We start from the raw sequence: 27,328 nt of genomic DNA on the forward strand, positions 1-27,328 counted from the left end.
TCTGAGGAAACTTCAGTGATGTTAAACTAACTCTTCTAGATACTGCTAAAGCCCTTGTCTTTGGGGAAAGTGTCTATTTACAGGGACAGCATTGGTTCCGAAATTCATTCTCTTGCTAGAAGGAATGTTGCTGCAAATATTTTAATAGGAAGTTCTGATAAGGGAATATTTGTCCTAGAGATTTTTCCAAGATGTTCAACAAATTATTGCAGTTAGTAAGTTAGTAGAGACAATTTTAAACAGCAGTGAAACTCCTCTGATATGCACATCAACTGCTTCTTAACATGGCAAGGAGTGTTAATGAGATGCTGCAGCATGCTACAAGGAACTACCAAAATAAATTTGTCCAGCATGGCCCACCGTTTTTCCTTCTGTGAGCAAAGTCAAGCAGGAGATGACAGGCTCTCGATACTCTGCCATGAATGGACTGCAGAACACTGCCTGTTAAAATGCAAAGTCCAGGAGGAAGGAGAAGTTGGTATCCACACGAAGGAAACAAGGATACTCATGAATGGATTTTGGTGGTGCAAAACACATGCACTGCATCAAAGATGATTTCAGCATGGGATATTGTCCCTTTTAATCTTCCTAAATATGAAAATACGTGTTTATTCATAAAACACTTGAGGAATATTATCCCTCTTTGGTGGGTCTGTTGGCTTAGGAAAGATATCAGGGAAATTTGCAAAAGCCTTGGGAGTGGGAAACACCTGTCCTCCAGATTTGGAGTAGGGGTGTGAAGCCTGTTTGCATGTGTGTGTTCATATGTGCATGTAATGGAGACTGAAAACAGAAACCAAGAGATATTAATTTTGTCCTTGCAGAGATCCAGAAGTAGTTGGTTGCACAATAAATGTTGTAGCAGTTTAATCAAGTGGCTTCTAAAAAAAATAAATATGGGGGTTATTTCCCTATAAAACACTCTAAGATCTCACCAAGGGACTTGGTAACTTGATGTTATCAAATACATTTTAAAGGAAGAATTCTCAAAAAGATAATGTTTCTGAAAAGTCAGTGGCTGCAGGACATTTGCAAGTCATAAATGAGTAACAGATGTAGTTTAAAAGGTGGCAAGTTCCATCCCTTCCTGTGGTGCTCACAACAGAAGGAAACACATAGGAAGGATCTTTAGGTAGGTAAGAGCTCGTGAGTATGGGCAAAGACTTGCCACTTAGAAGAGTGTAAGGAAAACCTCAAATTATATGACTTATAAATATACCTGACCTCCTCCTTGGGGTCCTGCTAAGCCATAGGCACCACGCAGTGCTGGAGGGGGGAAGAGCAGGAGGGTTTCAGTGTCCTCAGATTGCTGAGCTGAACTCCTTAAATAAAACACAAGGCTGCTAAATTTTTCATCTGTCTCTCTCAAATAGAAGTTCTTAGTCTGACAGCTTTTCCTTTGCATTCTTAAGTATTACTATTTTAATAGCAATATTTGGTCCCCAGCGCCCTGACTTGTACTTTGGGTTTTTTCTGTGTGCCCTGGGGGCTTTCTCTGCTTTGGGATGTCTCTGCTGAGACATCCCAAAGCTGATTGCCAGAAATGACCTGTAATTTTCCAGTAAGTCATCGTGCCATCAGGAAATGCCACTTTGTGAAGCTCAGGATGTTTCTTGAAGACATACTTCACAGCAATGTTTCATTCCTGAAAGAGCAAAACAAACAAACAAAAAAGCATTTTTCTTATGTTAAAGCAGAGCTGTTTTCTATAAGATTTTACAATGAAATGCATTTATCCTATAAACATGAAAAATGCAGCAAAGCATTTCAAGAGAATATTTCTTTAGGAGCAAGTTACAGAGGTTCTTTTGTCCATTTTTATTATTGAAAATATATTTAAGCTTGCAGAATTTGCTGCGAAAGGGGAAATCCTATTAAAGCCAGCTTTGTTTTCTCTCTCTGTGCTGCTTTGCTTTGGTTTTATGTCTTGTATTAATGAGGTGTTCAGCTGTGCAAGAAATAATGTTTTTTCTCAGTTTGTGGTTGACTTTTTGATTGCGTAAACTTATTTGCTGTATAATATCTTTACAGCCCAAGCTTTTGTAATTTATAACTTAGGTATACAATACTTCACAATGATGCAATGTAGAGTTAATATCCTATATATGGAATGAGAGAGGCAGTTGAATTTAACTCCTGAGTTTCTTAAAAGGTGGCAGGACTCTCTGGTTTGGTGTTTGAATCTGGAAGAGAGCATGTCACTTGTAAAATAATCAGATTTAAGCAGAAGCTACTCAAAGGCTGTTGGACAGTTTGGTTTAGGCTTTTTGGAGGATTTTTCTTTTAAAAAATTCAGACATTACATTTTGTAGTACAAGGCAATAGAATAAATCTTATGCTCCTGTATAGGTTAACTTGCTGGGGACTGGGATTTTGCTCGAGGCCAAATGCCAGTGCTCCCACCATGAAATGTGCATTCAGCTCCCCTTAAAAGGTAAACCCCACGGAAAACCCACACAGATTATGAGAAACTGTTATGAACTGAACCATGAATTTTTAATATTCAGTTACCCTGAGGTACAAGCTAGAGCTTAAAATAAATTGTTTTATATTTCATACTCTGAATAGTGCATGCAACAGTACATGAAGGGAAATGAAGTTTCCAAAGGACTCTCTGCTTTGGGTTAAACAGGACAGTTTTACAAGCAATCATTCTGGAGACAGAATCCTGCAGACAGATCTGGCACAAAATCTGGTGGTGCCTTTCATTGCCTGCCTGTGCCCACTGTCTCACCCCCTGCATGATCCAGGCTCCTTGCACAGCCTCAGCGTGCCCAGGGCTGCCACTCCTGCCTCCAACAGCAGGACACAGCACACAGCATCACCTGTGGGGGATAGGGAGTTTGACAGGAATTCAAGCGTCACTTTTCACCTGAATTACAGTGACCATTTTTTTTCCTCCCCGGTCCTCTAAGTGTTGAAACAGCTGCAACTTCCCCCAGGCTCTGCTGCTTCCTTTCCCTGCACACCCTGTCCTGGCAGCGAGGATACCCTGCAGCAAAATATCTCCCGGAACTTGGGCAAGTGAGAGTAACCTGGACCCAGCTCATTCCCTCTTTGCCTGAATCTTTTGGCCCAGATTTTTGCCAAACACAGAATCATCTTCAGGTCCTTCCCCTGTCAAACTGCCCCCAGTGGAGAGGGACACCAGAAGCGCTGGGCAGCATTTCCCAGAGACAGGAGTGAATTACAAAAGCACTGGAGAGAAGAACCGGTCCCACTTCAGCACTATCTCAACAGAAGTTATGGACAAACCTGATTATCCCTCACTCACACTACTGCAGGCAAGACTGGAAAATATTCCTACACATAAACATAACCTCAAAGTGATTTGTATTTCCTTTCGCAGAACTGCAGCCCCTAATTCTACAAGCATTTCTGCCACATACAAATGGGGTTTTTTTCCCCTGCTTGATGTGTTTTATTTAATACTGGAATCCTTCCTTTGGTCAGATGAGACATGGTTGCTGCCAGTGCTTTGAAAAGTGGATGCAGAGGGGAAACTGAGCCACTGCAGGTGCTGGAGGTGTTTGTGTTGGCTTTAGCAAAGAGGGCAAAGAGCCTCGGGATGATGTGTGACACTCAGCAGCCTGTAGGGATGGCACAGGTGACACATTTACCTCCAGTCTTCCCCCAGGGAACCAAGGTGTGGACTGTCTCCCGCTGCATTTGAGTGCTGCTTTCTTTTGACCATGACACATGGGATCCAGGAAGTATTAGAGGAGTTGTATGGATGTGAATGCTCTCATGCTCAGTCAGGTTAGCAGAGGGGAAAGTGTCCCCCAGACGTTGTGATGCCCAGGGTGTCACAGTGATGAGCCCTGGAGGTCCCAGTGCAGGGAGCAGGGTGGTGCTGCCACCCTGCACAGGCACCCTCAAACAGGACCCCTTCCACAGCTGATATCTGAGGCAGGTGCTGCTCAGTTTGTAAGGCCTGAGCAAAACTCTTGTTTATTTTCACCAAGAAAAGGAAACACTGGGGAAAGTAAAATTATCTTCAGGAACTGCCTTCCCATCCATTTTATTAACTAATCATGAAAAGCACATTAAGCATAACTGAATTATTCTATGACTACTGTTACTAATAGATCTCTAAAAAAATTGAGTTTGCTTTGAGGTAATAATAATTGTACCTGGTGCTGGAAATGGAATTGTAGTGCACACAGAAATTGCTTCAAAATGCTGGAGCCTGCTGGTATGCTTATAAAGCAGGAAGAAAGTTAAAGAAGTGAATTGAAAAACACACAAAACTGATGGCATGTTAACAGAATATCAAGTTATTTCTACAGAGGCCAAACCAGAGACACAATATGACAATATAGGTACAGAAGAAACTCAAGTTTTTACATAAAAGCTTGTAAATCAGCTTCTGCTTCACTGAACATACACATTTTCACGTGCACAACTCATGGATGTACCTGATTACAAATGGCATTTAAGCCTACAGTACGTAAGAAATTATATTAGTTCTGAACTTCCATGGTTTGACAAAAAAAAATTTAAAACTTTTTGAATTTTGAAGGCCTGAGGTGTAGTGACAGCATTGCCCAGGGTGTGGTTGGAGAAGGCTGGGCAGAACCTGCTGTGCTGCCTGGAGTGCAGGAGAAGGCTGGTGGGTGAAGAAGAAGGGAGTGTGAAAATGGGGGTCCCTCCAGTCAGGGATGGAGGGCTTTCCCCCTCCAAAACAGACCACGTGACCATGTTTTCTTAACCAGAAATAAAACATGCATCAGGAATTTTGCAAACTACCTGGTCCCATGCTTTCAAGAAATGATACATGCACACATATATATTTATTTGTTTTTAATTTGTAATTTTGGGAGGGGTACAGAGGAGAGTTCAGAATTACTATGTGATTTAGCAGCCCCAGATTAGCCACATCTCTATCTCTGATTGTAACATTGTATGTAAACTGATTATGTTCAGAATAACTTTGACTAAATCGCAAAATAAGCCTTGTGATGTGTATGACAAATTCAAAAATGGTCTTCACACTAGGTCTGAAATGAATTTTTGACATATTTTTGTAGGAGCTTTCAGGGAAAAAAAATTAAATAGCTGAGAAAACTGCCCAGGTGAAATTCAGCCTAAACCTGTGAGTGAATATATATGGATAACCCTGTTGTATTTGCCTTGATGATGTTTGCTGGGGGTGCTGGGGTGCTACTGTAATGTCTGTCTCAGAAAATACTGTAGGCAGGTAAAAACCCACTTAAAATATGTGTTGCAGTGAGTTGTTTTAAGGTACTCAGCAGTTCTGGGTTGAAGTAATCAAGGATTTTAGGCATTTTCCTTTAACACATGTAAATTCTCTATTCATGACTCTGGTATCAACATCCATGATAATGCCATTTCTTTTCAATCAAAAACTCACTGCCAGAAGCCTGACCATTTAAATGAGTGTCTCATTCACCTCCAGAGGAGTGCTGGTCTCAGTGATTTGTCCCTCCCGGAGCGTAACTCATTCAAATAAATGTAAATCACTATTTTATGTTGTTTGGTCAGGGTTTATAGATGTCACTGTACACTACTGAAAAGGCACATGTTAGATATTAAGGGAGGAATCAATGAGCTTCACAGAGATGAGAACAGGCAGGGTTTGGTTTTGGTTTATCCACGGTGCTACACGCAGTGCAGCTATTATTGATTTTGATCCCGCAAATGTTTGACCTCCTTTGTACAGCACAACTTGTTTATATTTTACAGCTGATTTTTTTTCTTTGTACTTCATATTCCATTAGTATGCTATTTGAAAAAAATAAATCAATGCAGTTTGTTAATTAAAAAAGTGAAATCCTCAACCTCCAGCCCTGAATCACTAAGCTGCTCTCATGTGTGACCAGTGTGGCCTGACCCTGCTGGTAGATGGCAGTGACACAGCTGGGGATCATAGAATCATAGAACTGTTTAGGTTGGAAAAGACCTTTCAGATGATTGAGTCCAATTACCAATCCAGCACTGCCATGTCCCAAAACCATGTCTCCAAGCGCCACATTTACACAGCTTTTAAGTACCTCCAGGGATGGTGACTCAGCCACTTCCCTGGGCAGCCTTTTCCTGTGCTTGCCAACCTTTTCAGTGAAGAAATTTTTCCTAACATCCAATCTAAACCTCCTGTGATTCAACCTGAGGCCATTTCCTCTTGGTTTATCACTTGTTACTCAGGAGAAGAGACAGACATGGGGCACACTACTTGTGCAGCCATGGGGCAGAGGCTCAGCTGACTGCAGCTACGGTAAGAGGTATATTCCTCATTTTTAATTTGCATATATATATATTGAGAAAGGTAAGAGAAAGCCTGCTGAGCAGATCATGTCATTTAACTCTATTTAATCTCTCAGTCAGCCTCAAATTGTGCATGTCTCCTTCTAGCCCCTGGGCCTGCCAGCTCTCACTTGTACGCACTGTGCAAGAAGGTAAAATTTCCTGTTTTCCTTTTCAGTGGTATTAGCCTTGCTGATCAGTGGGATGGCTGGATGAGAGGAGCCAAAACACGGTGCTAGGGCTACAGCCCTGCTGGGGCCAGGGAGAGGTGGGTATCCAGTGGGGCTGACTGCCAGGAAAGGGGTGGCAGGACATGGTTGAGGCCAAGGCTGCTGCAGTCCAGGTGAGCTGCGGTGGGGAGTGAGTGACACCTCTGAGCCATAAGGGCTCCCTGGCAGGAAAAACTTGCTCTGGCTGCATCTGCTGGAGCCAGAGTGCTGGCAGAGACTGGTGCTGTGTGACCTGCAAATGCCCCTGTGGAAGATGCAGAGACAGGGAGTAGCTGCAGTTAACAGTGGCATGTCTGAATGAGTGGCTGGTTGGTCTGCTTGTTTTTTAAGCAATAATTGAGCTGGTTCAGCTAACAGGGTTTTAGGATGCTAAATTGTTGATCTGTTTAGGCTTTCACATATTGTAGTGGGAGGTTTTTTTCCCTCAAGAGGCAAGTTCATGGAAAAAGCAATATTCCTGTGTATGAGAATGGTACCTTCATCTTATACCATCTCTAGGTAATACTTTTCCCGTTTCAGCTGCTCCCCATGTATCAGTTCCACCCAGACTAATGTCAAGGTTTGTTCCATGAGGTAGCAGTGACTGAACAGAGCAACTGTGGATTCTTCTGGTCAGGGTAAGTCCACATGAGCCATGGAAGAGTAAGAAACAAACTGTGTGTCTCTGCCAAGGAGAACTTAAAACCTGGGTGGATCCTCCATGGTTATGCTGTCCGAGGAGGTGTCCGTGCAGGCTGGGGCAGTGCCACATCCTGGACCTGCATGTGGCTTGAAACCATAATTTGCAGCAGTGGCCTGACAGCTAAACACCCTGCTGCCACTGCTACTCTTTTTCTGTTCCACCAATACACTTTTCCCAGCAAAACATCTCATCACCATTTTGCTTTTCGAGCATCAGTAGAGTCAGCAAGTTCCTCTGCCACCTGCCAAAAGCTTTGTCTGTCTCAGTGAGAGCTGGGCTTCTTTCCACTACAAAAACTGGAAGGAAGTTAGGAAGTCAGCACCGTGCAACACTGAAACTTCATATTATGAAACAGGAGGAGACTCCCCTTCTTGTGTTTTCTTACTTATATTAAAACAGATTAAAAGCCACCACATAAGCCTCTCCCCTCACCAGTGAACGATCTGACTGTGGAAATTGGGTTATGCATCCTCTGGGCTGCGTAGGACCTTGAATGAGGAATGACCTTTGCTGTCCCCTCCTGTGTGTCTTAGTCAGCTTTTGTGCAGTAGGGGACAAGAAGAAATGCCTGAAGTAGGTCGCTGGACACTGCGGTGCAGAGGCTGCCGCGGGGGCTGATCGATGAGCAGTCGCATCACGGCAGCTTTCTCAGCGAGGAGTGACGGCCCTGCTCTGAGCCGGGGTGGCCGCTCTGCCCCTTCCCCCACACTGCCTGACACACAATCATAGCGTGGGCTGGGTTGGAAGGTGCCTCAAAGATCATCCAGTTCCAGGCCCCGCCATAGGCTGCCACACCTTCCAGTTTAAGACCAGATTACTTAAAGCTCCATCCAGCCTGGCCTGGAACGCTTCCAGGAATGGAGTATTTGTCTTCTTCAGGCACATGGTGGTCCTCGGCAACAACCAGGGATGACTGGTTTGGGATGTTTTTAGCAAGGATTGGGAATGCATTTCCAAATAGCTCTTCTGCCCCTAAGCATCTAAGCTGGGCAGCATGGCGAGCCTATTTGGGCAGCTGTAGTCCGAGCCCAGGAACTGTCCTTGATAGCATCTGATCCACATATGGCAGAACATCTCTGCAGCTATCAGCCTGACAATCAGAGACCCCCTGGTTCCTGAAGCCAGCTGGGAGAGTGTCTATTGCCACCACTTATCAGACATGAGGTCACTGAAGATAACCCTTAACTGTGGCACTCCCCCCACCCTCTCCCAGCCTGACAGCATCTCTTCTTTTGTTCCAAGAAATATCCCCATTTTAAGAAATGTCCCTTTTAAAATTATTTTCACTCTATTTTTAAAATATGTAACCTGGAGTGTTTTCTTCACCCTGTTTTTCCTGTGGGGAGCAGGAGGTGTGGTAGCAGGGTGTTTGGCCAAGTGAGTGGTGGGGGGTTTCCTCAGCCAGTGTGAGCACGACTGACTACTCTTGATGGGTGCTCATGCAGAACTATGTGAAGTTGGTGGCTCTTTCTGAGGGGTACAGAGGGGCTTTTAAGTTAAGCAGGAACTTTCCAGGAACAAGCGCTCTTTCAGACCAAGAGGGTGATAGCTCTTGATGCAGTGTGGGGTGTGGAAGTAGATCATCAATCCATGTTGGAAAATACAGTGGTTTCCCCAGGAAAACTACACAAACAGACAGAACTATCTTCTTTATTATAAAGATACACTATGAGGAACAAACTTGAATGTATACTGAAGCTTGTAATGGTACATGCCAAAAATGTACAGTACTATACATAAAAGTGCATTGTCACAACAGATTAACAGTACATTTCTCTTCCAGAACTGTGGATTTTCCATGTTTTTATTTGATCTTCAAGAGTGGAAGGAATGCAATGGGAATGCAGCCATACACAAACAGGAAAGGATGCAATGGAAATGCAACAGTACAAGAGCAAAGCTAAAGCTCCTCTAAAATTTAAAGGCACTTTCACATGTACATACTACAGATGTACATTGACACAAGTAGGTAACAGTCAACAAGCAGGAAGCTACCAGTACTGCAATTCATCAAACTTGACAGTAAAGGACAATACTGATTGGATTAGGTGTGCAGGAGTTACCCTTTAGTACGCCTGTAGATGTAGCAGTCTTTCCTGTTACATATCCACTTACTATGCTTTAAAGTATCTATAATAACCATCAAACTACACATTAACTGTGTGAATGCACAAAGTGGATGCATTCACTAAATGCACTGTTTCTAATATTTTCTTTTGCTAAACAATTTCTAATATAAGCATTATGGAGTCCAGTACAGTTATTTAAACATACAAAATTCCCTATGCAATTTAAAGATACAGGTATCCATCTCAATTGTGCCAGGTGGGTTAATTTAAAAATGCTAGACAAAAACTGTATGCAAATGAAAGCTGAAATTCCAGTTTTGTTCCACTGAGTCTAGTAAATTGGGGAACTACTTGAAAGTATCTCTGGTCCCAAACAAGTGAGCAGACCCTACAGTCCAGCACTGGTCTGCAGCCGGGGCTGATCTAGCTTAGGCTCTGGCCCTGGTGTTAGGACCAGGCGGAACAGTTGACAAGGATGGAGGTTTGCTGACCCATGCTGCACAGCCCACTGTGGTGGATTATGACTTTGCCTCTAACCTAGGTGTGAAGTCTGTGACTGGATTGAAAAGTGTTTTCAAATACCAGCAGTAGTTTGGGGCTCTGAGACAGCTCACGGGGTACTTCTCACCTGTGAAACCTGGTGCTTCACATTGCATCACCTGTCTAGAAGCTGTAAACCAGAGCAGGAATAAATTGCTCCCAAATAACAACAGGAAATTACTCCTGTCATCTCAGCAATTATGTCTATCAAATTTTGTCACTACTCTTCTCCTCCCAAACTCAGTTGTTCATGTATACTGAGTTACAAAATTTCAAGCTTTCCAAAAGTGAGATCTTACAGAGTACGTGGAAAGACAGACTTTAATTACAGCCAGTCATACTTTTGTAGGTGGCCCACAAGTGATTTTTTTCCCCCCTTTTTATTCAATGAAACTGCTTTTATGGATTAGATGTTTGAAACCATGTTCACAGAAATAATATTATGGCTTACTGTTGCAGCGTGCAACAAGCTGAAGGTTTAGCTCATGCCTAACGAAGTTTAAAACAGAACACTAAGCAAAGTTGACAGTCGCCACTCTCACAGACATAAGAAAGGTACTGATTTCTGCCATTAAAAAAAGGGGAAGTGGAGGGGAAAGGGGTTACGGAAAACTTTAGTCAGCTTAAATCTAGGCAGTGAAACTAAGCTGCCTGTCCTGTGAATGACCCCTGCACCAGTGGCAGGGGGTAGTCCCTCTGCAGAGTCCCTGTCTTGCTGCCGTCAGCACAACTGAGCATTTGCGCCGTGCAAGGCAGTCAGCACGGCTGGGTCAGCTCGAAACTTGCACTGTTGCAACCCAAATCGCCTCCTTAGTTGGACACTGAGCAATAAAGTCAATGGGATACTTTTCTGAATTACTGACTAGTTGATCCCTTTAATAGCCCCTCATGCTCCCTAAAGGACCAACAGGTTCACACACTCCTCAGAGCCTGGCTTCTGTGAACTTCAAACAAATTTAGCTTTTGTAAAAAATGTGCTACCAGGGAATGAAGGTCTAGCTTCATGGGAAAAGGTACACTATTACAGAGGGCAGCAAAAAGAGTTTCTAGGTACTATCCTGGAGATGTGCTTTAGCTGTGTCCTGGAATGCTGCTTTGTATCAGTGAGAGCAATGTGATCTCCAGCTCCATCCAGCACTTGCCTTGCAGTGAGACTGCCAACAAGAAAGCTAAAACTTGGTGCCAATTATGAGTTGTGAGGGTTTGGTGATATTTTTTTGTGTCTTAAATAAGAAATGTGGCCTGAGATGACTTAGACATTCCACACAGACACTTAATCCTCACATGCTAAATTTCAGTTCTTACTAACCTGCTTGAGATTTGGTTTGGTGACCCAGAAATGAGAGGCTCCATGTCCCCTGAACCCCCTCCCGCCCCTTAGTTTTGTGCAGGATCTGTTATTATATAGCTACAGTAAGACTGTGGAGTATGGTACAATGTGGCAAGCTGTTTGTGATCTGTGTTGGTTTTATTACAAATGGTGCAGCATCAAGTTTTCAAGTAAGTCTATGTTTGTTTTTTAAAACTATGCACAATTGTCCAGTTTTTCATTTAATCGAAACCATACAAAATACAAATGCCCATGTTAATGTAGCTACTTTCAGACAATACATTCAAAAACACTGAAAAACAAAGCCTCTCCAGTTACAAACATGAACAAATGATGTTACGGAGCCCTGACTTCTATTGTTAATCCATCCCTTTCCCTAGCACACCCCAGCTGGGCACTGTGGGTGGCTGAGCTGCCTACATTGTGCAAGATTTGTCAGCTGGACCCTGGGAAGGAGGAGAAGGCCCTATGCTAGGATTTGTTTTTGGAAGAACAATAGGTTTTGGCCTAAGAGCAGGAGGTTTCAGCTGCACTCCCATTCTAGGGGCCACCATGGGCTTGAAAGTACTCATGGTGTCACTGGAAGAACTAGTGCTACGGCGGATCTGAGGCTCAGAGCTCCTTAAAACAACGCTGTGGAGAGGGCTGAGCGACTCTGTGGAGGTGGCAGGGGTGGGGGTGTTTTTCATTTGCTCCAAGGTGTCCAGCACAACATCAGGGGCGTGTTTGGCTGAGCTCTGCCGCTCCAGCTCACGGAGCTCGTTCAGTGCTGTGTTCATCGTCTCCTCGATGTCCTGGGTCAGAGCACAAGAGAGAGCAGCATGTCATTCACGTTGCTACCAAATGCCAGAGGAGCAAGGGGAGGGGGGAGGAAGTGCATTAATTAATTCACCAACCATCCTCTAACAGTTATGATGGTACTAAAATCAGTTTCCACCAGATTTATTTGAAAGACATTACGATTGACAACATGTCAGCTTTGGGTGGACATTACAAGCGTTTAACCTTGTTCATATGACAGATTAAAAAAAAAGGTGTTACACCAAAATCTGCAAGCCATTTATGAAGTGATTGTCAGCACAATTGATGTTTGCTTAAGCAGTATTTTAGTGGTGAAGATTTCTGTCATCTCTTGGGTACTGGCAACTGCAAAGATTTTAGTCTTGTTTACTCACTCTCTTCCATTTGCTCATCTAACTGCTCTGCTCATCTAAAGCCTGAAGTGTTCAGGGTCTGTATTCCCTCACATGGATTACAAAACCTAGTTTTCTAAGGAAATAAAGTTTGTGTGGCTATCAGCTCTTCTCTCCTCTTATTTCACCGAGTTAAACTTTAAACAGAAAAATCCTGTAAGATACTGGTCAGTATGCATACCTAAGAAAAACTATTTCAGGCCTGAAGGCTAAAAGAATGCACCAAGATACTAGTTTACTGCTTTTGAGTGATACTGAGATACAGCTAAGCTTAAAATGTCTTGTGTTCCCTGCCTGCTCACATGGACTTTCATGTAGTTTAATCAAAGTTTGGGTTCTCCCACTGCCAAATGATCACCAGTCTATGCATAAAATAAGAGGTATCTTAAGCCAAACAGCACTGTTCCAGGAAAGTAAATGAATAACTTAGAATAAAATAAAACAGTGAAACACTTGCACTTTCTAACCCTAGTACATAGGTTCTGACCTAAGTATGCCAGTCACTTCTATTCCTTACTGGAAGCAGAGTTTGAAAGCAAGCAGTATCAGTGCATTAAATTTTAAAACATGAGTGCTGGTGTTATTGTAAGATGTGTTTGCAATCATAGAGCACCCTCAGGGTGCTCCTAGTAATCACGTTATCCTACCTAGACAAAATGTGAGTTCTGAAGACAGAAGTATCTATTTGCTCAAGAGCTGTTACCAGCTCAGTACAACAGACCAATTTGATGATCAGGGTGCTTCCTACTCCATTCTTTTCACCTCTTCACTGCCAGGAATGATACTGGTGACTGTTCACACAGGTGTAAGATGGCCCACAATTTATGCAGCTGCAACGTCTTGCACATCAGGTTCTACTACATGCATCAAATCAAAACATAACATGAACTGTATGAAAACCATAAAATACACAAGACTGTGGACCGTAAACCTGCTTTGAATGGCAATGGTCACTACTAGCCAGTCAGAGCACTTTTCTGCTTACCACAATACTGAGACATAACTGAACACTAATTACATGCAAGTCAGAATAGGCCAGCCTTCAACAGAGCACAGCGATCTACGTAGCTGTTGTAATACTGTCCTAGTGTTCTGTATGGCAGAGGCAATTTCATTACAGTGTAATGGGAAATAATTTCTTTCTATTGCTTCTGCAATATTTACTCTCTTTTGTGTTTCTTCTATTCATGATTGCTCAATGCATCTTCTTTCACACAAACCCTGTTTGGAAAGCCAAACAGGATATTCCCCGCACACACCTTCCCACCAGTGCACGTGCTCTATGCCGTGCTATTCAATGAGATTTGCTGCTCAGAAAATCAGACAGTCCCATAAATAAAAAAGACACAAACCTGAGCTATTGACTCTGGGTCCAGTGGTTTATGGTCATTGAAACCTGTGTACTGACCAGAAGATGTAGACCTTCTAATGGGAGGGCTATCAATCTTCTTCAGCGAATCGTGTCTGCTGATGTTGGTGAGGCTGCCGTGGCCAGGCCTGCGCCGCCGCTCAGGGCTGTCGGCGTTGAGGTTGCGATTCTGAAGGAGGGCTCTGGGACTGCAGTGAGTTGCCAGGTTGGGGGAGCCCAGCTCCATGGCCGAGTTGGAGAGAGGGTGAGGTGGGTGTACTGGGCAGTGGCCATCACTGCTCCTGCCTGGGCGTCGTAGGGGAGGTGGAGGTTCTGATCTCTTTCTTTGCCTGCACCAGTGGATAAGTGGTGGTAGAACAAGTTGTAGTGACCCAGCATAAGCACGTGGAGGAGTAATTACTGTGTAAACACTGAGCTGTGAGCAGGAACTGAGAACATGTTATGCTGAAGCTTACCTTCCTAAATACACATCTGAGTGACGGTCAGTGGGGGAGTTCATATCCTTTGATGATGACTTGTCCTCAGTTATGGGTCCGCTGCTGGCCTCACTGTCTGCTTTTTGGCTCAGTGTATCTGAGAAGGTATCATCCCTGAACAGAACACAGGTGGCAACATGAGAAGTGAGTGAGTGAAGCGTGACAGAACACCTTGGCACTCTCAAATTTTAATCCCCTTAAGAAAAGCAGGCATGTTATAAATGCACTGCAGCCCTTGCACATCTCCCAAAATTGTTTATAATCCTTCTGTTTACTGAGCTCTTTACACTTTGAGTGGATGTAACCTTTCCATAAAGAACTTTGTTATCCTTGGCAAAGCACATGCCTAATACTGCGAAACAAGAGTTCAGGGCTGCATTTCCCCAGCTCTTGCTATTCTGAAGTTAAAAGTCAGCAACTGCTACAAAAGGATAATCAAATTAAAATAGGTGCAGCAGTATCTTTCTCTTAACGTACTGGGAACGTAGCCATAGAAGCAGCTTAGCCTAGTAGTAGTTTTTGACAGAGCTTTCAATTCAGGGCAGTAAAGACAGGTATCCTTCATAGAAGGCAAATGTTTAATCTATCTGACCCTTCAAACCACTGACCCATCTGGAAAATATTGCTAAGCACTTTAGACTTTACAGCCCCCAAGAACCCAGTCACACCAGATACTGCTTACATATCCTGCACCACTATGTACTGGTGAGGGACAAGGCCATCAATTCCGTTGTGCCTTCCTTCCCACCAGTCTTCAGATGCTCGGTGATACAGCAGAAGGGAAGCTCCTTTCTTGAAAGAGAGTTCTCGTGCAGATCTTCCAACATAGTCAAACTTGGCAATAGCTTCTATGGGCTCGCACTCTGGGTGGGAAGAACAACAAGTATCAGATTCCATATCGCTCATTTTGGCTTCATAAACCCCATTTTTTTGCTTTTTCTCAGCGCTCATTCTGACAGAGATCAGCTGAAGGCAGGCAGACAACAGGCAGTGGTTACAATGTGCCCCTTACAAAGAAGCATAATCGGTGTCCCAGGTGTAAAACATCTGGGCTGCTTCAGCAGCTGCAGAAAACAACAGCATACTCAAATGTTACAACTGCCTTTATGAGAGAGGCCTCTGCCTCCTGCTGGAAGGGCTCCTGCATGGCTGGAGAGTGGGATGGAGGCCAGGAAACAAAGACTTCTGAAAATAAAAAGAACAGACTCAGATGAATAATCAAAAGCCCAAGGAACCCGCATGATAAGGGAAAAGTAAATAGGAGTGCTTTTACCATCTGCAGTGGCAAAGGAAGGAAGACAAGGTTAGTCTGTGCACGAGTAGGGATACCCTGCCTAACTGGGCCATGGAATCTCTGTCTTTTACGTGACAAGCATACAGACCTACTGAAACCTTTTACACAGCACCAGAGCCTCGTGCTTTAATCCACTTCCTTAAAGCCCTTTTGGAGTGAGACAAGACGGCTTCACACCACAGGGACAGTCCCTGTGTGGCCTCAAGTTGCTTAAAGCAGCTCTGCCTGCTCCAAAATCCTGAGCTGCCCTGGTTTCTGCAGGGGAGGCTGATGTTTTCTGAAGCCAAACACTGGCTCCAGCAGTCCTGGCTAATCCTCTGTTAGAATGTTCGTAAATTCAGCCTTAGTCTGGCAACGGGCTCATCCTGTAACCTGCGCCAGGCTGGAGACCTACCGATGTCAGCAAAGGGGCCCTGCAGGTATGGCCAGAGCTGTGCCCAGGCATCCAACAAACAGCTGTGATTTTTACAAGCTCTCATTTTGTCTGCATAAAACCAAAGGCACCTGAGCTCTAACAGATTAAATTTTGTCATCAAAGTCTGAAAACATAAAGAAAAAACTGCAAAATACAGGTCTAAAAATCACATACTCTGATGATTCCAGTAACTCAAGAGTCCCTGAAATGACTAATTTCTTTACATAATTAGAGTAATATTTAGATGGAAATTAACATCTGGGCTAATGACTAGCATAGCAAGTTTCTGTCTGGTGAAAATTAAAATTGCTGAGGTTGTAATTCCCCAAAGAACCAGGCTGGTAATGAATGCCACTGTCCCTTTATGACAACATTTTGCACAGGAATGTCTTTTTAAAATTAACTTTGTTCTACAGTGTGAAAACATAATGACAGCACCTTTATTGAGGTTATAGTTTGCAGCTCATTTTTTAATAACTTGCCCAGCCTGCAGAAGACTGTCTTTTGGTTTGCTGCTTCTGCAGTCACATTAAGCGTTCCTGTCAGTGACAAACTGCAGTGTTTAGAAGTTACTAACTCAGAAACTTTACAGAGATGGAATACAGTGATATGCGGAATTCACTGTTACAAACATAAAAGTAATGTATGGTGGCAGAAATTACTTTATTATATAAATAGAAATAAGAACCTAGCAATAACAGTATTCATTCCTGAAAATTCATCCCTACTGGATGGCTATAGAGGACCATATTATCTTTTTTGTTCTTTGTCTTTTTTCTCTCTTTCTCCCTTTTGCTTTCTTTGTCTAGCAGCCCCTGCTCTGGACCACTGACACAGCAGCAACAATGCAGGATCTAATCACTGGTGTTATTTCTTGTTTTCTTGCCTTGCCTGGGCAAAGCACAACTATCATATTCCACCCTATACTCTGCTTTGAAGTTTGATGTGGGAGGGAAGAGCTTGTGAGTCAGCACCTTTGGTTGTGTTGTGGGAGTTGTGAACTTGCTGAAGTGTACTGTACAAAACTAAGGGCTTGTTCACCTCCACTCTTGTGGAAGTCTGTTGTAAGAAATCTAAGGGTGTGTTAGCCAATATCAGTTGGACTCGATGATCTTGAAGGTCTCTCTCAACCTAGTGATTCTGTGATTCTGTTATGGTGACTGTACAATAAAACATAAGAGTACCCCGATACAAGTCCAATGTCTTTGTTCAGCCTGATGGATGAGAATTTGTAACAAACATCACGGCCCCTACGAATGTCTCGCTCACCAGCATTTCCTGGTGGGCAGGGCTGAACGGGTTCTTGGTTTTATGTAATTAAGCAAAGGAAATATGAAGTTGACATAGAAAGAAACATTCTGGAAAACTGGGAAACCTCTAATGGTGGTTATGGTAATATGCTACCCTGTTGTCATTCCTACAGTCTAACAGAAAATGCAGATGCCACAAAGCAACTGTAAGGCACAGAAAATGAAAAGAGGTAAAACCAAACATGCCTGTTTATATATAAAAAGGTAATATGAAATGGCAATAATGTAACACTGACAAAAGAATACAGTTCCTCTTCTATCATGTACCTTGCTCATGGAATTTGTTTTAAGAAGGAAATAACTGGAATCAGGTAGGGTTGAAAATGAACAGACACTTGTATGAACACACTGTTCTCAGATTACAGCTAATTTATGGGTTATGGTAAAGTTGGTCAAGAATTCAGAAATAAAACCTCTCAGGCTTTGGAGAGCCAGTCACTCACTAACAGGCAAATACTTCAAAATGTAAAAAACCAAAACAGTCAAACAAACAAAAGAGTTGTACAGTAAGTCATAAATCTCAAATTTCCTTCACATATTTTCCTTAGACATTCTCCACAGTTAACTGGTAATGCGCATGAGTACTGGATTGATGGACAAACAGCTACACTGTTTAGCTATGGAATTTCCTGTTTCTCTGCTAATTTCAACAGACCATACAGTATCCCACAACTGAGTATACAGGTATTGTTATTTACAAATTAGTGGACTAAACTAGAAACAGCTCTGTCTTGCTCAGTGGAATTATGCTCATCTAAGTGCGGTGTGCAATGGTAATCCTGTTTATTGTGTCCTTCTACCACCTGCAAAATTCATGTACTTTCTCAGAGGTCTGAATGATGTTGTCCCACTGGAACCAGCTGTATGAATGGTTAATGTACCCATAATGGATGTGACTTTTGAGACATGTACATCAGATTGCCTGGGTAACAAATTCCACCTCCTCAGGGAGGAGTGCCCAGTAGATTTCACACAGATTCCATGAAGAGGACAAAAAATGAATTCAGACAGGTTTTCCTACTCTGAAAGGGGTGTTTTCATTTCCCTATACACAGAGATAATTTTCCTACAGCAAACAGTACTAAGACTGCACTTAAATAATAATTCGCCTTGTTACAGGTCAAGCTTTAATAGTGAAAACCAAAGTACAATGACAATTACTCCTAGACATAAATGCATTTTGGAAAGTTATGCCATTTAATATCAAGGTTACTGAATGACAGATGAGTATTTCCAGAAAACTAAGGCAATGAAAGCTAAATTTGGGATCTGTAACTCAAATTCTGTGTGATACTGAATATCTAACAGTAAAATTGACAGTTTGGAGGGAAGTGTAATTGCACTGCTCTGTCCACACCTGCGGGCATTCACCTAAAATAGCTAGAAGTATTTGACGACATACAGGACCTCACCAGCTATCATCTCTAGTGAATCAGGCAATGCTATGGAAGTGAAAAATTAGGACAAACTGAAGAACTGTGGGAAAAACTTCTGCTGCTTGGGAGAGCAGATAGGGCAAAAGAAATGTAAGTGTTAGTTTTAGTTTTGGGATTAGAGTGCCAGATGTAGACCTAACCTCCCTACAGAGGTGATGGCACTGAACTGGCCCTGGGCTGCCCTCTATGCCTCAGGGCACAAGGAATTAAGGAAAGGAGGGGACACCATCCCCTGCACTTTTTCTAGGAGAGTTGCTGTCCCTCTGCTCTGTACTTCCTCAGTTTTCCCAGGTGTACCCTGTCTGTTTGGAATAAATTATGTCCTTGAGCTCCCCAGGAAGATGCTATCTCCCTATTTCTGTATCTTCTTCTGCATCCCATCGAAGAATAGAGTGGTTTTGCAATTTCAAAGTCCTGTCCTCAGGACAGCAGTTGTCTGACTGGGAAGAGCAAAAGCAAAGAAGTGTTGCAAGGTGTTGACAAAACAGATTTTGGCAAAGTGTCGATCACAGCATGCACTACTGAAGAGCAAGAAAATGATTATGTGTTGGGAACACAACAACAACTTACAGTTTAACATGGCCCTGTAAATTTTGTTTTCAGCAGAAATACCATCTGAAGTTTTATCCTAAGTTTACGAGATATCTATGAAGAGTATGGTATTAATTTTATGTATGTTTTCCTAGGAAAACTCCATCTGCCTAACTTCCTCAGGAAATGTTTACTTCCTTTGCAGGCAGATCTCGTCACTCTTTACTATATGACTACAACAAGAATAAAAAATCTCCATTGATTTGAAGGTAAAGGAAATATGCTAACAGCTGTTTCAGTAAAACATGAACAATGTCCTTTGAATCTTTACTGCAGAGACATTTTCAGGTAAAGGTTTGTCTGCAACAAAATTACCGATTTTTTTTTTTGTCTCTCATCTTGAGTATAAATGTTCTGAACTTCACAAATTAAATTTCATTTCCAGATTTAGGAGAAAGGAAAAACGTATGTTTTCTTCATCAGTATACTTTCTGCATATCTAAAAAAGCCTGAAAACACCAAAGTAAAATGCAATTCCTTTTCTTTCCTGCTTCCCTTTCCAGTGATAAACTGAAATACATGAATACCAGTAAACTAAGGGGAAAAAACCCAAAACAATTATTTAGATGTGCTAGTCTTTCTTCCTCCCAGTCTACTTCATTTTACTTCTGCGGACATAATTTAATGTTCAGTTTTTAAAGTTTTGTTGTTTTCTGAATTGTAATGAACATTTCTAGCACTACTGACACAGTTCCTACAGATGGCGTTTTTCTGGTAGGCACAGAGAGAGCCACTTGCAGTTTAACTTTATAGCAACAGCAAGTAAAATAAATCCTTCTGGTTTTGATCATAACCTCTGGATTATATTTCAATGACCCTGTAATTCCTGTGGGGTAGGCTGCTCGGTCTTATGTATGCATACAACATTTTAGCATAGAACTAATCAGATTTCCAACATGAGAAAAAACCCTTAGCATTTACAATATCTGCTTCTTCTATGTCCTAACAGAGGGAACCATGTAAGTACCACGTGTCCAATCAATACAGAAGCAAAGCGGTACCTCCCTTTCTCTCTCTCCACATGCAGCTGGCAGTGATGTATCCAGCTTACAATCAATGAATCAATCACATCAAACCCCCAAAATACTCCAGATCCTTTAATAGAAGGTTTTTAAAATCCACCATGTGTCAATCAGTGACTCTCATAGAGTTCAATAAGCAAACTGAAAAATTTTCACCTTGTATCTGGTGTAAATAATGTTTTTTAAAAGGAATTGACCAGAGAACAAACACATGAATGTGTGCGCAAAGAGAGAGTGAGTGCATTTAATTTAGTCTGTAACCTACATTAGAAAAATGTGCTATTACAACAGAAAGCCATATTAATGGAAAAAAATGGTTTAGACCTTGCAGGTTGGAAATTGAAGACCAAAAGGTTTTGTATGCAATCCAGGCTTAATAATCTTCAATTTTGCAGCAGTTTTTACCTAGCTTACAAATATTTTTGTGCTAACAATTATTTCTCTGTAAACACAAATGTCTGCTTCCTTTTGGCACTGAATTAATTAAAAGGTGTGACAAAGCAACTAGAATTAAACTACTGGGTGATCTGATGAACAAAAACAAATCTTGAGCGGTTAAATCCTTTAACAGAACTTTGTCCTGTTGACAAGTATTCTCTTCAAGGTTTGTCTTCCCAAGTGACACAGTCATAACACAAGTAATACTAGACAGGAATGTAAAACTGGTGTAACAGCGAAGTGGTGGGATAAAGCCCATGATGATCGAGGCACAAATGACGCATCATGCAATGCCACAGTCCTGCTCCTCTGGATCCTGCTGATGTTTTCATCTTTCCTAGGCATGGCTTTGAAGTAAGTGCTTTTGATGACTGCTGAAAAGCTGCACCTCTTCTCCATGTCCACTCATGCCTTTGTCTCTCAGTTTGGTAATGGAACCCTGAAGTTGGCCCCAATATATTGAACTGGCGTGTCATCTACAATTCACTTGTGTTCTAAATGAGAGACAGGCAGACTTCCTCAGCTTCCACTCTTGCTTCATACCTCCAATGGAAGAAGGAGTTCTTCTAAAGTATAGCTATACTGTCTTGGAAAAATAAGGTGCAATTATGAGTTTGTTCACACTGCTTAGAAGAGATGTGTTGTTGAAAGATGGTGGGTTTAGTTGTACAGAGCTGGTCAAGAGGAGCCCATGCACAGCCTCTCTCGTAGAGCTGTTGTACTCCCTGCTGCACAGGCATGGCTATACACCCAGGCAGAAGACCAAAATTTTTCTCCTACTCTGTTTTCCCCCCTTCTGTAATGTCTGCCCACCCAAATGTCCCTCCTCTCCAAACAGCTGCACTGACAGACTCTGCCTGCCCCTCTTCACCTTGGCAAAGGGGAAGAGACAGACAATCTGTCACTGACAGCTTGCGTACGTGACAAAGCAGACGGGTACAGCTAGAGTGGAACTATTGTTTACTTTGCTCTGTGTGCAATGGAAGCAGTGTAGCCAGGTTTCCTATACATAGACCTTCCGGTTTCCCTTCCCTACAGCAATTGTCCCAGCTCCTAAACAGTATCCCCTATGACATTATAAAAAAAAAAAAAAAAAAAAATCCTTTTCTGCTGTAGCTCTTTTCCTCCCCTTTCCTCTGCTCTGTCTTTTCCTCTTCCTTCCTCCACACATCCTCTGAAAGGGACAAGGGGAAGCTTTTGTTTCTACTGCTGCTAAGTGCACTGGTTGCTTTGTCTGGAATGCCTGCTACTCTTCTCTACATTGGGAGTTATTCTGAATCCTTCACCTCTAATGGGCTACTAATTCTCACAAAAATAGTAGTTATATAACAATTTTGAGAATCCTTTTCTATCTGTTAACTTCGCTTGAAACTTGGCAAAAGTTACTGTGAGGGACATCTGAGGGATGGTCAAACTGTCACGTAGTGAATTTTACCCAGGACATAAATGTGTCGAATACACATTTATGACATGGATAAAAAGAATTAATATAACAGCGTTGCTTCAAGTTTTTAATGGATATGTCTCATACCCAGAAGTATATGTGATTGATATTTAGAGAAAGTTACTAGTGTTCAAAAGTTTCACTGTGAGGGGTACACACATGATTTTCAGTTGTTATAAATACTTTGGAGAGAGCAGCTTTTAAATTCATTTAAAAATAGAGCCTAATTGGCAAATATCCTCTAGCTGCAATATTTAAGGGCACACTTTTGAAAAGTTTAGTTTTTGTAGATGAAAGAGTCACTAAATATGTAATATTATTTCAGAAAATATTATGTGCTGACTGAAATAGTTTCTCTCTTGCCCTTCCTGTGACTGGGCAAATCAGGAGAGAACAAGGAAACAGCTGGTCAAACACAGATGAATCAAAAGTGCAAAAGCACACAAATAGAGATTAAAGATTTGCTACAGAACACCAGGACTGAAATTTCCTTCTTTCAAATAAGACATAATTAAGAAAGGAAGAAGATCTCCTGCCTGGAACACCTGTAGAACTTACCCCCATCAAAGGCACAGTAAAGTAACAGACTCACCATCTTCACTGGTGTGGGGCTCTGTGCTGGCATCCTGGTCCACTTCCTCTAATGTACCATGTTCACTGTATGGGCTGTCACTGCAGGCAAGCAGAAGGTTGAGCAGAGAGAGGAACCACATACATCAAAAATACATCACTTCCATGAGATTATTTAAAATTATTCTTAAAATGTTACAAAGTTATGTGCAACATAATTATCCTAGCATGCTATGAATACATAATTAATAAAGAAGCCTATGTTTCCTTGAAACAAAATTCAGACATTAAGAAGCTCTCAGAACATTTGATTCCTTAAAATGACTGTGCATTTGTTGTCAAGGGTGTGTCCTGGTTTTGGCTGGGATAGAGTAAATTTTCATCCAAGTAGCTGGTACAGTGCTGTGTTTTGTATTTAGGATGAGAATAATGTTGATAACACACTGATGTTTAAGGTGCTTCTGAGCAGTGTTTACACTGAACACCTCACCCCACTTGCAAGTAGACTGGGGGACACAAGAAGCTGGAAGGAGACACAGCCAGGCCATCTGACCCCAAATGGATATTCCAGATCATGTGGTGTTATGGTCAGTATAAAAACCGGGGACAAAGCTGGTCAGGGGCTGCTGCTTGGGCACTGACTGGGCACCTGTCAATGATGGTGAGCAACTGCACTGTGCATCCCTTGTTTTGCATATCTTAATTATTGTTATTTGGCCTTTCTTTTGTGTCCTATTAAACTGTCTGCATTTCAACACATGAATTTTACTTTTTTTTTTCCAACTGTCTCCCCTATCCCATTGTGGGGAAAGTGAGTGAGTGGCTGTGTGGTGTTCAGCTACCTGCCCAGTTAGAGCACAACAAAGAAAAGGAGCAGGTATCACAGGCTGAAATTTGATAAGGTAGTTCACAGCCAAAGAAACAATTTCCTACCTGCCTGCATGCTCTGTACACCCGGAATTCTACTTCTGTCTGGCTGAACACAAAGCAGCTCCCTCCACAAAATGTTGTAGGAAACCTCATCATAATTGCCTTTGCTTCACTTTTTTATACCTAACACTTTACTGTGTGGACCTAAATGCTCTTCTCATTTATTTTCATACTTATATTGTGTGCAAAAGGAATTCTGTACCACGGGAGTTATCCAGATAACCAGCCTAATGATTTTGTTTAGGAGACAGAATTCTGACTTACCAATAGTCATCTCCAGCCATGCATTTTTCATACACTGGTCCATCAAGTTCCTTGACATCTGGAAAAATAGCCTCATGATGGATGATGATGGTTTTGATTATCTCATTCACATGTGCCTGACAAGACACCTGGTCTTGTATGTCTGGAACAGGCATCAGGGTTGGCCCAAAACAAATGGCCAAGTTGTATGGATCCATCATGTTTTCATCACTGTACTGTGAAAGGCTGTTATAACAGAAAAATCAGTAAAAATTGACTTTTCCACTGTGACTAACCTTATTCTAAAAACTGTAGAAAACTTTTTTTAATCACAACTTAGAGATTTCCTGTTGTCATTGACAATCACATAAAGTAACGGAACAAAAAAAACCGAGATTTCTTCAATGGGTTATATACACTATAAAGTGAGTTTCTACCACATATATATTTATGCATATGTACATGTTCCATGCTACCACGTTGAATGTACGCTGACTTAATGGGCTAGCATCAACTGCTGCTGCTTCTATCTCATCAGTGCTCCAAGTGAACTGGATGCATAGTGGGTATATATTTCTCATTGGACCTCAGTGCATCTCTTTCAATAGCTGGCTACACAACTTAGGCACACTGAATTGTTTCCTGAAGGCAACTAAGTTCCTGGATCTTGCAAGGGCTCTTGTGACTTTTGGTTTCTGTTTTTATCATACAGCCTACAATTCCTAAGCACCTTCTGCCCACAAACTTCCACAATAGTTTCATTATGGAAGTGTCCAAACAAAAGGCTTTCATTGTTCTTATTAATCAACTTTTGCAAGCTCTCCTTTCTTTCAGAAAATGCAATGTTACTAGTTTTCAATTTTGAATGAGAAGTTGAAATCTATTCCCTTGTTTAAAAGCATTAGCATTTTTAGTGGAAAAGCTGGCTTTTGAATGGCTCTGTGCGGGGCCAGTCAAGCAGAACCTGAAGTGCTGGATGCCCTATACTATGTTGTTCTGCACTCACTCTGAAGCAGCCTAGGAATTCTGATGTCTGGTTGTGCTCAAATACAACACCATGCTCCCTCTAGAAAGGGAATTTTAGAGAGTTTCCCATGTATAAACAATATGTATGCATGAGGCAAACCTTCAAAATGACTACCCTCATAACTAGCTATTAAAATGAATCATGTCTGCCCCTTTCTTATGCCATGATTTTACTATCTTGTCCCGTGCGTTAATTGGAGACATCTTGTTCTTCTGATTTATCAGGTGGTTCAGACTTTATACATGTGAAACTGTAAAAGAAAGATTGTAACTATCATGTGATAGAGTGAAGTTCTGCTGATGGCAGTAAATGTGCAGTGCTCCTCAGGGCTCAATAGCAAGGCTGGTACTGTTTGGCATCTCCAGATGGAGCGCACATTCAGCCAACTTACAGATTATGCCATGCTGGGAAGGGGGTAGGAAATGTGCCAAAGGTCAGACACAGGGCTACCATTTAGAAGGACCTTGATAAGATGGAGGAACAGAGAAATGGGAATTCAACAAGGATGAATACAAAGTCCTGCCCATGGGATGGAAGTTGTTCCACAGCATTTGTGGTTATATTAGGAAGAGAAAATCCAGCAGGTTACAGGAATTTATTATTCCTTTTTCAGCTGATGCTTGTGAAGTTGCACATGAGGTTCTGTGGCTAGTTTTGAGAGACTATCAAACTGGTACAAGCCCAGAAAAGAACAACTACGGAGATAGATGGGGAGCTAAAGCATTATGAATTTTAATCTAAGGCAGAGAGAACTGGGTTTGTTCAGCCTTTAGATGAGAAGGTTACTGGAGAATTTAGCTTCAATCTACTATATATAAGATTATAAACAAGAGCAAGACAGACACAGGTGCAAAGAGATGAGAGGCAATAGACACAGCAAGGGATATTCCAATGAAAGTAGGAAAAAAATTCTTTACTTTTATTTTACTTTATTTTTTAAGAGTGACCAAGTACTGGGACTGACTGCTTGGAGAGTCTGTGGAGTTGCTGCCATCTGAGGTTCTTGACTGGCCAAAGCCTTGAGCAACTTGATCTGACTTTGGAGCTTTGAGCAGGAGGCTACACCAGATTAGGTCTGCCATGAGACCTGATGACTTCATGTGGCCAAACAGGAATAACTGCGTATGCAAAAAGCAGAATGGGATTTGCAGAAAGTCAAATAATGGGAATATTTTTCCTGTGGATGCACCAGGACCAATTTGGAGGCAGTAAGGTATTTAATCTGCTTTCCAAACTGCATTCCTGTGGAGAGCACAGATGTAGCTAACATGACCACATAACAAGTACAACCCATATAGCTCTGGTTGATCTGTATGTCCTCTGCAGAGGAGAAGCTGTGATGTAAGCTTTTAAGACATTTACATGGTGTCATTTTTGGGGGATGGATTCGGTTTCAAATGAATGGCTGCTTTCATAAAACTTTAGATCTCTGCCCCTCTCTTATATACTGCTTGAAAGTGGTTCAGAAATTGCTAGAAGAAAGGAAACAGGAACAGCTGTGACTACAGGCATGAACAAATAACCTGGCTGCAATATACCCTGTTTCTATAGGAACAGACAGGCTGGATTAAATGGGGAAGGTCACAAAGACAGAATGAATCAGCAAAGGGCAAATGTAGGAAAAAAGAGGAAAAAGGTGATATGAAAACAGATATAACAGGAAACAGACAACTTGAAAGTAGAAAGAGAAAAGTTAGAATCAGGGCAAAGTGCACACAACCAAAATTTTCTGTGAAACCATTGGGGTCAGCAAAACCAGAGAGGGCCATGAAGGACTGGAAGGAGAAACAGAGTTCATTGCCCAACCTGCATTTTATTTTCTCTTACAGAAAGAAGTTGGTTTTTTTTGGGATGATGAAGACATGAACACCATTTTCCCCCTCACACAATCTTCCTTCCAGGCTGTGTTTTGCAATGTGAGAACCAAGCTGCTCTACATCAAAGGATACACAGGGGATGTGTGTTCTCTATACTCATACTCCTGTTATCAGAAAACAGAAGCAGCGAGACAAAGTCTCACCCTGGCAGTGCCTAGCATCAAACAGGTAGCTTGTAGGGCCTGTGTTGCTTGAATATACTGGGTTTTTTTTCCATCAGGAGAAATCAGCTTGATAAGGAAAAGAAATGCATTTTTAAATTGCAAAAACTAGTTTCAATGTAGCTACAGTTTGTATTTGTTATTTTTCTTATTGGCCTATTTTGTTGCCAGCTTTAATGCTGTAGACTGCACTCCCCATTTCAGACAACACCTTAATCTGTCTTCAATTTTGGACAAATGGAATTTTAATTTCAATGGAATCCAGCATTTTCATTCTATTTTCACTGCCAAGTAGAAGATCATCTTTTGTGTTAAATGGAGCTTAAATGTGAAATCTACATAGGGTATGAGTAAACCCAAAGAACTTTCACAGTAGCAAAGGAAGGCAGATAAAGATGCAGCACCTGGGGTAAATAC

The 27,328-nt window shown here is 41.9% G+C and overlaps 1 protein-coding gene and 1 long non-coding RNA gene across 4 annotated transcripts in view; one reads left to right on the forward strand and one right to left on the reverse strand.

Moving 5' to 3' along the window:
• The first annotated feature begins 1,072 nt into the window (after positions 1-1,072).
• LOC131592052 (uncharacterized) lies at positions 1,073-27,305 on the forward strand. Of its 2 annotated transcripts, XR_009280513.1 has the most exons (5): positions 1,073-1,132; positions 6,443-6,532; positions 7,014-7,111; positions 19,295-19,408; positions 21,001-21,236. It is a non-coding gene; the product is annotated as an uncharacterized LOC131592052 (long non-coding RNA). The 2 variants fall into 2 exon arrangements; XR_009280514.1 differs by lacking the exons at positions 19,295-19,408; positions 21,001-21,236 and adding an exon at positions 26,703-27,305.
• Positions 8,811-27,328, reverse strand: part of LOC131592051 (SLIT-ROBO Rho GTPase-activating protein 1) — a 139,716-nt gene continuing 121,198 nt past the window's right edge. For both annotated transcript variants that reach the window (XM_058863305.1, XM_058863304.1), the window contains exons 17-22: positions 23,868-24,092; positions 22,696-22,775; positions 14,836-15,016; positions 14,133-14,267; positions 13,661-14,006; positions 8,811-11,909 (exon numbers count right to left, since the gene is read on the reverse strand). In XM_058863305.1, the coding sequence (XP_058719288.1) occupies positions 11,532-11,909; positions 13,661-14,006; positions 14,133-14,267; positions 14,836-15,016; positions 22,696-22,775; positions 23,868-24,092 (1,345 nt within the window). In that variant the 3' untranslated portion in view covers positions 8,811-11,531. The remainder of the gene's footprint in view (positions 11,910-13,660; positions 14,007-14,132; positions 14,268-14,835; positions 15,017-22,695; positions 22,776-23,867; positions 24,093-27,328) is intronic.

This window comes from Poecile atricapillus, chromosome W, assembly GCF_030490865.1.
Source record: "Poecile atricapillus isolate bPoeAtr1 chromosome W, bPoeAtr1.hap1, whole genome shotgun sequence".
NCBI classification, from domain to species: Eukaryota; Metazoa; Chordata; class Aves; order Passeriformes; family Paridae; genus Poecile; species Poecile atricapillus.